The following is a 16528-nucleotide window of genomic DNA, read 5'->3' on the forward strand; positions in this document are numbered from 1 at the left end:
CAGCCTGTGGCACTGCTGAGGTTTTATGGAAGCCCAGGTTGCCTTGATAGCAGCCTTCAGCTCATCTGCATTGTTGGGTCTGGAGAATGAATTCTCCATATCCAAAAAGCTTGTCAGCAGAGGGAAGCAAGAAGTGCTCTAAAATTTCCTGGTAGACGGCTACGCTGATGACATGGCTCCCGAAACCATCACTGATTGTGGATACTTCACACTAGACCTTGGAAATCAAGTTCCCAATCCAAGCAGCTTGAGGTCTAGTGTGAAGTTTCCACAATCAGTGATGGTTTGGGGAGCCATGTCATCTGCTGGTGTAGGTCCACTGTATTTTATCTAGACCAAAGTCAGCTCAACCATCTACCAGAAAATTCTAGAGCACTTCTTGCTTCCATCTGCCGACAAGCTTTTTGGAGATGAATTTTTCGTTCTCCAGCAGGACTTGGCACCTGTCCACACTACCAAAAGTACCAATACCTGATTTATAGACAACAGTATCACTGTGCTTGATTGGCCAGCAAACTCACCTGACCTTAACCCCATAGAGAATCAATGAGGTATTGTCAAGAGGAAGATGAGAGACACCAGACCCAACAATGCAGATGAGCTGAAGGCTGCTATCAAAGCAACATGGGCTTCCATAACACCTCAGCTATTCCACAGACTGATCGCCTCCATCCCATGCCGCATTGATGCAGTAATTGATGCAAAAGGAGCCCCGACCAAGTATTGAGTGCATTTACTGAACATACATTTCAGTAATTTCAGTAGGCCAACATTTCGGATTTTAAAAATTTTTTTCAAGCTGGTGTTATAAAGTATTCTAATTTACTGAGACAATGACTTTTGGGTTTTTATTGGCTGTAAACTGTAAGCATAAAAATTAACAGAAATAAACACATGAAATAGATCACTCTGTTTGTAATGAATCTATATAATGAGTTTCACTTTTTGTATTGAAGAACTTAAATAAATTAACTATTTAATGATATTCTAATTTCTCCTTCTCCTCAATGGGGGAAACAGAACCATGGGTGTATGCTTCTGCCTCTAGGAGGCTGACACTAATTTGAGACAAGAGTTAGCTCCTCCCCTGCAGTATACACCTTCATGCTGGCTCCAAGTGAAACCAGTTCAAGCTTAGTGTCACACGGGGGACAGACCGAAAATCTTTATTATTTTTACACATTTTTTCTGTGTAAACAGGGGCGACGGAACCCTTCAACAGCCGAACCCACAACAGGCGAGAATGTGGGGTGTTGCCTCCACGTACCCTCTCCTGCATCGTTATTTGCCATGCCTGAGCTGATTCTAGGGGCGACGGGTTCCTTCAAGGGCACCGATCTCCCCAAACCAACAACAGACATGGAGTGTCGCCTCCTTGTGTCCCCTTCTGCAGCCAGGCCTAAGCCGGACAATAGTCCTGTCCCATCCTAAGGGATTGAACCCACAGGATGTACAGAGGCCCCTTTTTGGCGTCCGTGCAGCCCCCACTGCATCACAACTGATTAAAGCGGATGATAGGAGGTGGACGGTTCCTCTCCACCTCCCTATTAAAGGGATGGTGGACTGAGGGCTTCTAATCCTGCATCGTCCAAAATTTAGTCGGCACAGCAAGGTATGGGGCTGGGGAGTTCCTGACAGGAGTCCCATCTGACCTGCTCCAGAGCAGCCTGCTCTGTGAACCCCATCTGAAAATTGGGGTAAGTGCCAGGATCCTAGCAGTCCAGGGGGTCGATGGCTGGGGCTCCATAGCAGCAGGGACAGATGCGGGGCTACGCGGTGCATTTTGCGGCGGTCCGCGGGTGCGTGCCGGCCGAAGCCGAAAATTTAGTCCCCGACTTCGGCCTAGTGTAGGCCGCATCCCGGATGGCTCCGCCCACCACACGTCACTCCGGTGGCTCCATCCACAGGCCTGGCGCTTCTCGTTGGCAAAGAAAATGCCTCTCAGATCTCGGCAGGCATTTTTACTCTGCGTCTCTGCACTGGCAACTTTCCGGACACGCTTGGGGGGACTCCGGATGCAGTTACTGGCCACTCGCATTGACTGCGGATTTTCTACAGCATCAGCTCACACCGGGACACAGGACCCTGGGTAAGGGGCTTCATTGGGTGCTTCCCTGCAGTATTTCTCCTTGTTTCTCCTTGGTTTTACTTCAGTTATTCCAGGCTATCCATTAAAAATCATATTGGGGTACATCATGTCGCAGGATAAGGCTTCCAAAAAGTCTAACAAGACACATACAACTTGTTTCACCTCATGTACTACCTGCCAGGTTCTGTTTCCTTGGGATCAGAGCACACCATTCTGCACAGCCTGTTACTCCCAATGCGCTCAGGAGCCCTACGCCACTACCGACCCCAGTGTACCTAGCTCCCCTGAGTGGGCTGCATCACTGTCACAATCCATGGGCTTCACTGGCCAAAGCAATTCAATCCCTCCAAGATCCCTCCACGGATCAGGGTATCCTCTTGTCTGCGTTGGGAGACTCCTCTTCTACAAGGGAGCCATCGGCCAGCAGAGGCGGCTCACACTTAACAGGGGTGCAGACATCAAAAAAACAGATCCGTAGTACCTCGCCAGAGCATTTGCGCCCTTCAGAATCCGAGATTTCTGTTTCCCGCTCACCCTCATCAAGGGTTTGCAGCGAACAAAACTGAATGAGTCAGAGGACTGTCACGCCTGCGCCTTGACAGGTTGGCGTGAGCGAGGGCATTGTGGACCCACTGTGCCACAAACCAGACTACCCTGGAAGGGGTATAACTAATGCAGCTACCTCTGTCTGCACTGGAGCCTCTGATGGTGAGGTCAGGCTTGCGCGGCAGGTAGCTGCCAGGTGCCACTCCAGGGTGGTGTCTGACTGTGGCTGCTGATCCCACTGGAGAACAGAACACTAGGACAGGTGCGACTGACAGACAGGCAGGTGAGCACAGCAGGCACAGCTGAAACACTGGCAGGCGGGCGCAGGTGGGTACGGCTGAGACACTGGCAGGTGGGCACGGCTGACTGGGAAGGCATAGGGGCACGGACAGGAAGGAGTGGTGTATGGAATAGGTAGAGACCTGTTCACATAGAAGGTGCAGGTACTGGTATGGGAAGGAAGGGAATATAGATGGGTATGAAGGAACAGGTTTGGACCTGTTCACACTGGAGAAGAACTGCAAAGCTGCGGAGAGGAGCTGCAGGTAACAGCAAGAGATTCTGCAGAAGCAGAACAAAGTAGAGCCGCAAGAGTGCGGAGCACAGGCAGAGCCGCAAGAGTGCGGAGCACAGGCAGACGGAGAGGACACAAGGATAGACACAGCAGGGGAAAGGAGCTACAGACAAGGAGACTGACAGAGGTAGGACTGAGTTCAGACAAGGTAACAGTACAAGACAAGGACACAGAGACCAGGATATTCTGCCTCCTGGAGGGAAGACAGACAGGTACAAGATACAGAGACTAGGAATCAAGCCTACAGAGAAGGCGAAACACAGGACAGGACCTGGCAACTCAGCAGCAAGACACTGAGTAAAGGCGTTGCTCAGGCAGATTTCACCAGGTGGAGCTGTCTTAAATATCTGAGGCCTCTTGGCAATTGGCTGGAACACCATAGGCTGGTGCACACTGATTCCATAAGAACCAGAGAGGGCCGACGCCGCCCCCTATGCACACAACCAGGAAGCATGCAGAGAGCAGGCAGGAAGCAAGAGGCACACAGCATGGAGCCAGCAGCAAACAGAATTCACAGCATGGCCTGGAGCAGTGAGTAAGTTAGTGTGTGGGGGATGGGAGGCCATGCAGTGATGCCGGCAGGGTTGTTACAAGGCATCTCTGGTTCCGGACTCGCCAGAGTTTGTTGACTCTGGATTCTCTCATTGAGGCCGTCAATTGCACGTTAAGGATTGGCGATGACTCTAGCTCTGCCCTGAATCACGCTGTGTCCTTTAAGAAGACTAAATCTCACAGGGTGTTTGCCAGTCACCCGGAGTTTCAGAACATAGTTCAGCGGCACAGGGAGCGGCCGGATTGGCGTGTCACAGGGCTAAAGCCTATTGAGGCAAAATACCCCTTTTCTACAGATCTTAGGAAGGATTGGGCTGAGTCTCCGCTAGTGGATCCACCGGTGTTGTTTCTGGCGTCCAAATCTCTTTTATCTTTGCCAGATGGGGCTTCCGTTAAAAATCCCACAGACCAACAGAGAACCTTGCTCACTCTGTTTCTCCTTCGCCTCATTGGGGGACACAGGTACTGTGGGGGGTGTATGCTACTGCCGCCTGGAGGTTGACACTAAGTGAAAAAAAGAGGTTAGCTCCTCCGCCGTATACACTCTCGCCCCGATTGCGGGCAGAAACCAGTTTTTTTGCTTAGTGTCTGTTGGAGGCACACGTCTGTCTGTCTCAAGACTGATTTTTTTTTTCCTTTTTCCCCATGAACATAAGACAGGGGCGATGGAGCCTATTGAAAGGGTCCGATCTCCCCAAACTAACAACGGGCGAGCACGTGTGAGTGTCCCTCCACCTATCCTCTCCCGCACCATGAGACATGATGCTGGACTTAGCCCTGTCCACCCTAGGGTATTGAAACCCTAGGCTGCACAGAGGCACAAGTGTAGTCCGTGCGGCCCCCACTGCCCCACCAATGCTAAGACTGCGGTGGGGCAAGGCGGCTGACGGTCCCTCTCCTCACCCTCACAAGGCTTGCATCCGGGGGAATGGTCACTATACCCAGAGGTCTTTCAGCAGATTTGCCAACGGTGGGGAACACCGGATGTGGATCTGATGGCCTCCAGGGTGAACGCCAAGGTGTCTGTATTTGTCGCTCGGTCCCGGGACCCACAGGCAATCGCAGTGGATGCGCTGGTTCTTCCATGGAATCAGTTTCGCCTCCCTTACCTATTTCCCCCGCTGCCACTACTTCCGAGGGTCATCAAGAAGATCAAGGCAGAAGGGATGCCAGTGATTCTGCTGGCCCCAGACTGGCCTCGTCGGGCGTGGTACGCAGATCTAGTGCAGCTGCTCGTCGACGTGCTATGGCGACTGCCAGAGCGCCCAGATCTACTCTCTCAGGGGCCGATCTGCCACCCGAACTCAGGGGCCTTGTGTTTGACGGCTTGGGCGTTGAATCTTGGATTCTGACGCAGGCGGGGTTTGGGCGCATAGTGGTTGCTACGATGGTTAGCGCCCGGAAGCCTGCCTCAGCACGAATTTACCACCACACCTGGAAGGTTTTATTCTCATGGTGTCGAAGCAACGGTTGTTCTCCACTGAGATTCGCCATCCCTAATACCTTGACTTTTCTCCAGTCTGGCCTATACTCAGGCTTGGCCCCCAGTTCTCTCAGGAGACAGATATCGGCTTTATCCGTCCGTTTTCATCGCAGGATTGCTACCAACTTGCAGGTAAAGACTTTCATTCAGGGGGTCTCCCACTTGTTACCTCCCTATAAGGCACCTATGGATGCCTGGGACCTTAACCTGGTCCTAACTATTCTGCAGAAATCTCCATTTGAGCCTCTACAGGGTGTCTCTTTGTCATACCTTTCCTGGAAGGTGGTGTTCCTGGTAGCTATAACATCAATCAGGCGGGTCTCTGAGCTGGCAGCATTATCTTGTCGAGCCCCGTTTCTGACCTTTCACAAAAACAAGGTGGTTCTTAGACCAGCTCCTCCTTTTTTGCCAAAAGTCGTTTCCTCATTTGACATTAATGAGGATATTGTCTTGCCGTCTTTTTGTCCAGCATCGGTACACCGTGTGGAAAAGGCCCTGCATACGTTAGACCTGGTGAGAGCACTCAGGAGGTACGTGTCGCGAACGGCACCCTTTCGTCAGACGCGCTGTTCGTGCTCCCTGATGGTCGCAGGAAGGGACTCGCTGCCTCAAAATCGACCATAGCCATGGATTCGTTTGGCTATTCAGGAGTCCTACCGCATCAGAGGCGCGCCGATTCCAGCAGGGATCAGAGCGCACTCTACTCGGGCAGTGGGCGCCTCTTGGGCGCTTCGGCACCAGGCTTTGACAGAACAGGTTTGCAAGGCAGCAACCTGGTCCAGCCTGCACACGTTGACTAAACATTACAATATCCATACTCCGGCTTCAGCGGATGCGAGCCTGGGTAGAAGGATTCTCCAAGCAGCGGTCGCGCATCTTTAGATAGGAGGTGCATGTAGCTTGGAACAGTGAGTCAACTTCTCACCAGGGACTGCTTTAGGACGTCCCGCAGTACCTGTGTCCCCCAATGAGGCGAAGGAGAAACATGGATTTTTGTTGAGAGAACCCGGCTTGAGTTAGAACCCAGGCTTCAAAGGCCAAGCTGTTAAACACAGCTTCCATTGCTGCTACCATTTTCCCCAGTACCCTTCATGGCGAATCGAATGGAATGAGGGGATGGACAACAAAGCGACCGGTTCCCTTTTGAAGGGCTAAGGCCTTGTTCCGAGGGAGAATCACCAAACCTTGGGAAGTATCCAGGATCATCCCTAGAAAGGAGATCCGCTGATCTGGAACGGGAGAGGACATGTTCAAGTTTATTAGCCAGCCCAGACGAGAGAGAGTATCCAAGGTAATGCGTATGCACTCTGCGCAGGCTTGGAAAGACGGTCCCTTGATGAGAAGGTCGTCCAAGTATGGCAAAACGACCACGCCCCAGGAGTGCAGAATGGACATGACGGCCGCCATAACCTTCGTGAACACTCTGGGCACAGTGGCGAGGCCGAAGGGCAGGGCTGTGAATTGGAAATGTTCCCCACGAATGGTTGAAGCGCAGGAACTTCTGATGCGACGGAAAAATTAGAATGTGGAGAAAAGCATCCTTGTTGTCAATGGATGCCAGGAACTTCCCTTTTTCCATTGAGGTAATGACCGAACGGAAGGAATCCATTCTGAAGTGCTAGACCTTGACAAACTAGCTTGACCTTGAAGCTTTAGATCCAGAATGGGTCGCATCGCTCCATCCTTCTTCGGTATGACGAAAAGGTTCGAGAAGAATCCCTTGAACCTCTCGTTTTCTGGAACCGGGATAATGCTAACACTTTTTGTCTCGACTTAGTGTCGGCCTCCTAGTTACAGCAGCATAACACCCATGGTTCTGTGTCCCCCAATGAGTCGCTCAGAGAAAAGGATTTTACGGTGAGTGCACAAAAATCCCTGTTTTGTGAGTTGCACCTGTATCTAGTTTGGCTAATAACATGGATATTCAGTCTGCTGTATGTAGTCATGTGCGCACCGCTACACCCTATGATGTGTATACAGGAGGCGTCAGACAAGTAGCAGGGTTTTGTTTTTTGTTTTTTTAATTTCTGCATAGATTGAATATTAAATATGGTCTTTGCTTTGGCTTTTCTTTATTTGTTTGAGCAATAATTTGACAATAGGCTGATCACACTGTGTCCTCTGCAGGGATGCCGGCAATTGGCTGATATCTGTGATGAAGAAAGTGTTACTTGGTGCCCATTCATGTCCATGGGATGTTTGAGTATTGGTGGACAGGACAGGTCCTACAGAGGGAGAAAATACTCTTTATAGCCACTCAGTACTTTGGCCAAAAGATTTGGAACGGGTGACACCCCAGCCCTTAGAATTCCCCACTATGAAGTAGTAAAATGAGTTTTCTAAACAAGTCCATAATGTTTAACTTGTAACAGAGCTAAACAAATAAATATATCTTCTACCTACATGTTCTAGTGGGTGTATACTTCCCATAAATATACAAATGATGGGGGTGTTCAAATGCTAAGACTCCCACCAATCACTCGTTGAAGTGAAGTGGTAGAAGCGCTCATCAGAGCGCTGTTCTCCCTTGGTGGCGATTGTTTTTGCTCAGATACTAGATCAGAGCGGCATATGGATCTGTAAGGGTATGCACACACGGTACGGATTCTGCTGCGGATTCGCAGCGTTTCAGGAGCTGCGGGTCCGCAGCAGATTTAGGTGCGTTGTGCAGTACCATTGTTTTCAATGGTAAACTGAAAAACGCTGTGCACATGCTGCAGATTTTTCCGTATGGATTTGCTGCAGGTTCAAATCCGCAGCATGTCAATTCTTTGTGCGGATTCCGCTGCGGTTTCACACCTTCTCCATTGTAGAGGTGTGAGACCACAGGCTAATCCGCAGATAAACCGCAGGTCTTTTGACCTGAAATTTTACCTGCGGGTTTTTACAAATCCGCGAGGAAAAATCCGCAGGACCAAAATCTACGTGTGCACATAGCCTAAAGAGTACATCCCAGTGCACCACCTCACATATGTTAGTTATATGATGCTTTCATCATGTGCAGTTATTTTTAATGTTTAGTTAGTTTGCATAAAATCTTCTTTTTCAGGCTCAGAATGAGCTGACTTTGGCTAAACGAGACCGGTCTCCTCTCCGTATGAGTGCCTCTTCAGCCAGTGAAATGCGCCAACTAGAGGAGGAACGAGATCTAGTCAAGTCAGATTTAAGAAGGCTTCAGGATGAGAATGAGGGGCTCAGAGACAAGATGAAGGTTAGTATGTTTTCCTTATATCTTGTTACAAAAGCCGCTGTATGTAATCCCTCACTGATGGTGCTCTTAGCAGGGACAATTTGTATAAATGAGACTATTCACTTGAGTGCGGCCACCTTCCGCTTCGTCCTACAATGGCTGAAGGTGGCTGAGAGCTGGTATGTACGTTTCCATATAAGCAACTCTGTGCTCACAGCCAAAGGTGTTTCTTTCTTTTTGAACAAAATTTTGTAATTTGCTGATAGAATAAAGAACTTCTGTACTAATGATGTAAATGTTATCTTGGCCCATGTAGGACATCAGTGCACACATTCTGCCTTTCTAAAAAGCGAGAACATGTACAGGGGGCCCAGACCTGTCAGAATCGCTGCAGGTTTGTCTTTATGAGCTGCCATGGATGAGGCGACTGCAATAGATCTGTACGGCAGCCGCCCGGACTACTCCCTGTGCATTTAGTAGCCGCTTACAGGAAAAACTCCTTCTTACTCATGGCAGCCATTCACATTGCAGCTTTTATGTCTGCAGAAAAGTTTAGGAAATCAGAATTGATCTCTGATTGTGGTGGGTATCAATGCCAGTTTTTTTTGTTAGACAGTTTTATGTAAATCATGAAGCTGAATTATTTTTCCAAAAAGTCTTGAGTGGCTAGAATTACTCCTGTCGTACTGGTCCTATGCTAGATGGTGTCACACTGTAGAGCCACATTCACACCACTCTAGGCTTCAGAGCTGTACTCTTGATGAAGCTCAGCCGGCCTGGTGACTAGCAACCTGCACAATTGGGAATTTGACTGTGGAATATCACACAAAATGTAACTGAGATCCGCATGAGTATTGCACTATGTATTGATGGATGGTACAATGGTGTCGAAATGCATTTTCTTTTGCATTTTGTTTTTCTCTTCTGTTCTTCCAGGTGAACATGGTGTGATCTCAGCGCTGCACTCACATGAGACGTTTGCTTTGTAGTCTATTTCTACATAACGTGTCATTGAACATCACTATTAGTAACCTACTGATATGGGTTTTGTACAAAGTATACAATGCAAAGTGTGACTTCAGCATAAGTGGTAGTTGGGAGGTAGGAATGTAAACTCATACATGTAGGAATGAAAGCGGACCCTGAAGGCCGTAAATCATGGTATTGCCCATAAAATGACAATCATCTACTCTGTGTTGTACTGGTCCTCTGTTGTATTTTTCCAGATATATCAATAAATTGACTACTAGTTCTTATTCAAGTCAGGGATGTCCCTAATCACAGTACTGGACAGTCGGGGTATAGGGACCCCATTATCAATGTATTCATTTATTTCTCAAATAGCGGCTCCATGCAGAATTGTAAAAGTCGATGGAGAATACAATTATTTACTATATCAGAAATCATTCTTACAATTGTTCAGTATATCAGACCTATCGGGGGGAGCTGACGACCCCCTTAGACCATATACAACCCGTATAGCGCTTTTATAGAGGTTCATTTACATTGTTACTTAACATTCCCTTCGTTTCAAGTGGATTGTTGCAAGTGATTCTTTTCAAGGTTGTCCTGTAACTGATGTATGTCATTTATGTGGTTTGATATAATGCTCTAAAAGAGCAATTCTGGGACATGAAGCATGATCACATTCATAAGTAATAAGAACCTACCAAGTTTGGCTGGACTGACGACCATCTAATGTGTATGGGGACATCTCTACCCTTTCCCCATGACAGATGAGAAGGAAGATACGAACCAGGCTGTAGACTTCATCTCTCCTGATCCTTTTGTTCTTGTGAAATAAGTCACTGACATGCTTGGCTCAGAAAAGGTCTCGGAGAGATAGCTGTGCCTTGTTGAGGCTCTGGCTGACATCTGTCTAATGCACAATGTGCATTGCAATGTAATATAGCGTTGTCCTACTTGCGTGAAGGACCCTGGTCTGTAATTACAGGCACCACCGCTACCAGAAGTACCTAGCTGTATCTGGTAACAAATAAAAAGGGGTCGACGCTTGTCGAAGAGCCACGATCTGCTCAGACAGCTGATGGTTGGAGGTGCCGAGTCGCTCCCCCTCCATGCTGTCTAATACTGGTGGCCTAGACTGAGGAACGGACGTTTTAAAGTCCCGAAATAACACTTTTAGTTTGGTTTTAGAAGTAGTGTATCTCTGACGTTATCATTTTTGTTTTCAGGTTCAGCAGGAAGTTTCCGCTTCAGAAAGGTTAAAGCTGTCCCAGAAGATTGCGAACTTTGAGAGTACAGTACAAGTAGTAAGTCATGTATTAGTTTTTAATAATTAGGTGTCACTTCTGGTTTGTTTTCACTTGGGAATTGTGATAGCACCTGGGGATAAAAAGTAGTCCTTGTCTTCATCTAACAACTACAATGGAATCTGAATAATTGGAAGGATTTTCCAGTTTTATAAAGCTACAGCCCCGCGGCTGCAGTTTGCTGATCTTACCCTTCCTGGGTCCAGTACTGATTATCCGCTTCTGCAGTGCTGACATCTGGTTACTGCAGCCAGTAACTGAGCTCAGCGACTGTGACCAAGTCAACAGCGAATTCTGCTCAGAGCCACTGTGCTCAGTGATTGGCTGCAGCGTTTGTCAATATGATATCAGCACTGCAGACCCTGGGAGCAGCTATGCAGACTCGGTGTTGGACCTGGGGAGAGTGAGCAAAGTATAGGGTTTTGTTTTTTTTACAACAGCACATGGGTAGAGGTGTTTCCTGAAACCGGAAAACCCCTTTAATAAACATTTGCTGTAGGTGGAATGAAAATCTCTGGCTTATGAGGCCCTTGTTACATTGCCTTTGTCATTGGTGACTAATCATCTATTTTAATTTTTGTAGCTGGAAACAGAACGGTTCGAGTTAAAATCTACTATATCTGAACTGAAGGAAAAGATATCATCCTTAGATAATGTGCACCGCTCACAATCCATTACACTGGCCCAGACTCAGGATGACTCTTCGCAGTACAAAGCTGAATTAAATTCCTTAAGGTCTGTCTTCTAGACCACTACATATAATATATTATGTATTCTTCTAATAACTTCATTTCTCATGTGAATTGTTTTGGCAAGTACAATGAGGGCAGATTTATCAGAGCTGGCATAAAATAAAAGTGGTTGCCTGATCATTTCTTATACCATCTCCCCCATTGTCCACAGCGCTGGGGTATTCATGTACAAGAAATTTTTAACTTTTTTGTGTAGTCAGCAGCAATCCAGAGCAGTGTCTCTATTTCCTTTTTAAAATCAGCCTCCAGTCCTATGTTTGATGGTAGAGTATAATGGTCTTTCTGCCTGAAATAAGCCATGATACTTTATCAGTCGGTGCTCATTTAGTACCATTTAGATGGAGCAATTATCAGCGCTGTGTGCAAGCAACATAGTTGCATATAGTTACAAAGTTAAATAGGTTGCATAAAGACCTAGGTACATTAAGTTCAAACTATCTCCACCAATTATACATTTTGTCACTAATTTAGCTATAACTCGCAATGTTATGTGTATCGAGGAAATCGTCCAGTCCTTTTTTAAAAGCTGTTATAGTGTCTGCCATAACTACCTCTTATGGTCGGCATTCCACAGTCTGACTGCTCAAACTGTAAAGAACCCTTTCCTGTTTACCTGTCTGAATTGCATTTCTTCCACCCATAATGAATGCCCCCTGGTACTTAGTATGGTTTTTGGAAGTGTAGGGATTCAACTCGCTCAGGAGCAACGGGAGACAATCAGGAGGCACGTTCCTTTTAAAAGTTCATAGGGTTTATTGCGTGGTCTTCAGGAAGGTAGCATACCTTCCTCCACTTAGGCCTACCGGGATCTTCCACATGGCCCAATCAGATCCATGCGCTCTCTCTCGTGACCGGACCTCAGGTACCTTATATGGTCCATAACCACACCCACAGGTGATCACATGGCTATGACCTCACTAAAGGTCCTATTACACACAGCCACACATATACTTTATTATGACACTCTTAAACACACCCCTGGGTGGGTTTGTAGGTAACAGGCCCGTCCATCTCTCTAGTTACCTGGAGACTTCTCCCTTATACATTGAAGCAACACCTCAGCAATATTGCTGAACAACACATAAGTCTCCATCCCAAAGCCACCCACTTTGGGATACATAACGGCCATTCCGTATTCTGCCATTCATCCTTTCTCCTGGGACAACCACACAGCGCACCCTAGCGGACTCAGTGGTTACTACACCACAGAAGGAATAAGTCATTTGCCAGTGTTTTGTACTTGCCACACATGTATTTATACATGTAAATGAGATCTTCTCTGAAGCGTCTTTTTTTCCAAAAAAACTAAACATGCCTAACTTTTCCAACATTTCATCATATGAGACCTTCCATCCCTTGTAATAATCGGGTTGCCGCCTTTGAACTAGATCTAACTTCTGAATATCCTTTTTAAAATGTGGGGCCCAAAACTGGATCCCATATTCTAGATGTGGCCTCGCCAGTGATTTATAAAGGGGTAACATTACGTTGGCATTGCAGGATTTTATCTCTTTTTATACATCATAAAATCTTGTTTGCTTTTGCAGCTTCTGCTTGACATTGAGTGCTGCTTCTCAACTTCTTGTAACCAGAATACCCAAGTCCTTCTCATGTTCTGTAGTCCCTAGTATACACCCATTTAATGTATATGCAAATTATGCAGCTATAAGATTACTCGTTCCCAGGTGCATTACTTTACATTTGTCTATGTTAAATCTCATTTGCCAAGTGTTTTCCCATTCAGACATCTTATTCAGATCGTTGTGCAATATTGTAATGTCAAGGTCACATTTTTTCAGTCACCCATGACGGCACCATGAGAGAGGGGATCCGCCCTTCAAGACAGGAACCCTTCAACATAAAAAGGGCTGCTCCTCTCTTCGCATCAGATGGTTTCCTGTCCTTGATGGGGAATCCCCAAGATAAAGTCAAGAAGATAGAAAAGGATGCCTGGGCTTGGCAGATTTGGTGCTGCTGCGGCCGGTGCCAGTAGCGCCTCGGAGGCCACAATAGTGTGCCCTCCCTGAGTGGAGCGTGTGGAGACCTTTTTTTGCCATGCCACGCCAAGCAGGAGCACACTGGTGCCTGGGTAGAAGAAATATAGGAAGAGGATGCCTGGGGCAGTCGGATTTGGTAGACTGGGTTTGCTGCGGCCGCTTCCGAGATACCGGTAGCGCCTCGGAGGCATGATATGCTGCCCTCCCTGTGCGAATAGAGGCCGGACTCCGGAAACATTTCTCCTAGCAGAGCAGTGGTAGGTTTTCTCTGCAAACCCCCCCCCTCCACGTGGGACTTGCCACGGCAGCCCGGTGGTGGTGCCTTGTCGTGTGGCCCTGTTTTTCCGGCAAGCCGGGCAGCCTTGGACGGGGAGCTCATCTTTCAGCAAGTAATGCTTCTCCAGCAGGCCTTCATCCAGCATCAGACACGTGAACAGATCACTTCCTGGAACATGTGATGTCAGGAGCACGTACAGGAAGTCACGTCCTGATGGCGCGCGGGGTCAGAGAGCGCGTCCCAGAAGTCGCGCTCTAGGGACGCATGAAATTCAAAGACTGGAAAGTATCCGGTTACAGATCCCATGGCGGCCACCAATGGGGAAAAAAAAAGAAGGGAAGAAGGAAAGGGGCGGATGTTGCTGGCTGACGGGGATTCCCACAGGGTATATAAAGAGATCACCCGCAGTCGGCAGATGGCGACATGGAAGCTCACACAGGAGCAGCCGCAGCCAGTACAGGAGCAACAGGAGTTGCCCCAGAAGGATGACAGACAGCGTCCACCGCATTCTCATGACAGGAGGAAGCAGTGACCCCAGCAGCTACGTCGCAACAGCAGTGGGGGCCACTCAGGCAGCTCACGGGCGGACCATCTTACCACTATAATAATAATAATAATAATTTTATTTCTATAGCGCCAACATATTCTGCAGCACTTTTCATTTCAGAGGGGACTTGTACAGACAATAGACATTACAGCATAACAATAATAACATAGATCATAACCGATACCAAGAGGAATGAGGGCCCTTCTTGCAAGCTTACAATCTATGAGGAAAAAAGGTAGACACGAAAGGTGGGTGGTAACAGTTGCCTTCATTGTTCGGACCAGCCATAATATTAAGTGTGTAACAGTACAGACACATAGGGCTAATAAATGCATAAAGCATGTGGGAACATGATGCAGGGAACCTGGTTATGGTAAAACTTTTGACTGTGCCACACGGAATAGTTAGGTTAATGTGTTGAGGCGGTAGGCCAGTCTGAATAAATGCGTTTTTAGGGCAAGCTTAAAATTGGAGGGATTGGGGACTAGTCATATTGACCTGGGAAGTGCATTCCAAAGAATTGGCGCAGCACGTGTATAGTCTTGGAGACGGGAGTGGGAGGTTCTGATTATTGAGGATGCTAACCTCAGGCCATCAGCAGAAAGGAGGGCACGGGTAGGGTGATAAACTGAGACGAGGGAGGAGATGTAGGGTGGTGCTGAGCCGTGGAGTGCTTTGTGGATGAGGGTAATAAGTTTGTACTGGATTCTGAAGTGGATGGGTAACCAGTGTAAGGACTGGCACAAGGTAGAGGGGTCGATGTAACAATTGACGAGGAATATGATCCTGGCTGCAGCATTCAAGACAGATTGGAGGGGAGAGAGTTGGGTAAGAGGGAGACCGATTAGAAGAGAGTTACAATAGACTCAGCCCATCCCTTTCTACAACAGAGGAGCATAAGGGATCAGAGCTGGTGGACTCGGACCAAACTGAGTCGTCTGACAGCAGATTGGAGAATAGATGCTGTTTTCTGGTGGAAGAGAAAACTAAGAGGTCAGCTCAGGATCTGATGTTTGGAGTCCTAGGGAGGAAAAAGCGTAGGACCTTCCCGATAAATGAGCAGATTCAGAGCCTCATAAAAAGGGAATGGGAGAAGCCGGACAGAAAGTCACAAAGTCTCATGGGAATTAAGAGGAAATATCCGTTTGAGAAAGAAGCATGCTCCTCTTTGGATAAGGCTCTGAAGTTGGAAGTCGCAGTTTCCAAAGTTTCAAGGAAGTTTTCGCTCCTGTTTGAGGACCTAGGATCATTGAAAGAACCCCTTCACATGAAGACGGAAAGCTTCTTTAAAGTAGCCAGGGAATCTTCGGCAGGAGAATTAAGACCAGCCATTACATCTACATGTACGGCTAGATCCTTTAAGGTTTGGCTGGACAACCTTGAGGACCAGCAAGTTCAGAGAGACACCATCCTAGCTGCTGTTCCCACCATTAAGGCCGCAACAGCATTCCTGGCAGATATCTTAGCAAAATTGGCAGCCAGATCAGCGGCATTGGCCAATGCGGGGCGCCGGGCAGTTTGGCTGGAGTGTTGGCAAGAGATATGCAAGCCAAGATTAAACTCTGCTCCCTCCCTTGCAAAGGAAGATTCCTGTTCGGGCCGGCCCTTGATGAGATCCTAGAAAAAGCGGGGGATAAGAAGGGGTTTCCTAGCACTCCCTTTCCTTCTTTTAGGCGGTCCTTTCGGAGGGGACGCAAATCCAGCACACAGTCATATGGAGACCAAGATAAGCCAGAAAAGCAGTCTAGAAGGGGAAGAGGGTTCTACTTTGGAAAACCCACCCGATATACTGAGAAACCCCCCCCCCCCCCCCCAATGACTTAACTTCCCACGTGGGAGGGAGGCTCTCGGGTTTCCTCACGGCCTGGGAAAGGATTTTCTCCAGTGCCTGGATTCTTCAGATTGTAGGATTGGGCTTAAACTAAAATTCCACACCACACAACCTCAGAGATATGTGGAGACCCCAGTGCAACTCTTTCAACAGAAGCAACTGGCCTTGGAGAACGAGATTCTATCACTAAAAGAAAAATACATACTGGAAGAAATTCCTTTAGAGGAAAGGGGTTCAATTCCCCACTATTTCTGATAAAAAAACAAACAGATGGAGGACTATGATAAACCTGAAAACCCTAAAGAGATTCTTGATTATACCATCATTCAAGACGGAATCAGAAAGGACGGCGTTAAAAGTTCTATTCCCACATTGCGACATGGCGATCCTGGACCTCAAGGATGCATATTATCATGT

At 47.6% G+C, this 16528-nt stretch overlaps 1 protein-coding gene across 4 annotated transcripts in view; it reads left to right on the forward strand.

Moving 5' to 3' along the window:
* Positions 1 to 16528, forward strand: part of CEP135 (centrosomal protein 135) — a 234113-nt gene that overhangs the window by 102656 nt on the left and 114929 nt on the right. For all 4 annotated transcript variants that reach the window (XM_073583574.1, XM_073583575.1, XM_073583573.1 and 1 more), the window contains 3 exons: positions 8294 to 8455; positions 10630 to 10707; positions 11291 to 11442. In XM_073583574.1, the coding sequence (XP_073439675.1) occupies positions 8294 to 8455; positions 10630 to 10707; positions 11291 to 11442 (392 nt within the window). The remainder of the gene's footprint in view (positions 1 to 8293; positions 8456 to 10629; positions 10708 to 11290; positions 11443 to 16528) is intronic.

This window comes from Dendrobates tinctorius, unplaced genomic scaffold, assembly GCF_039654945.1.
Source record: "Dendrobates tinctorius isolate UK_male_01 unplaced genomic scaffold, ASM3965494v1 ptg000079l, whole genome shotgun sequence".
In the NCBI taxonomy this organism is placed as follows: domain Eukaryota; kingdom Metazoa; phylum Chordata; class Amphibia; order Anura; family Dendrobatidae; genus Dendrobates; species Dendrobates tinctorius.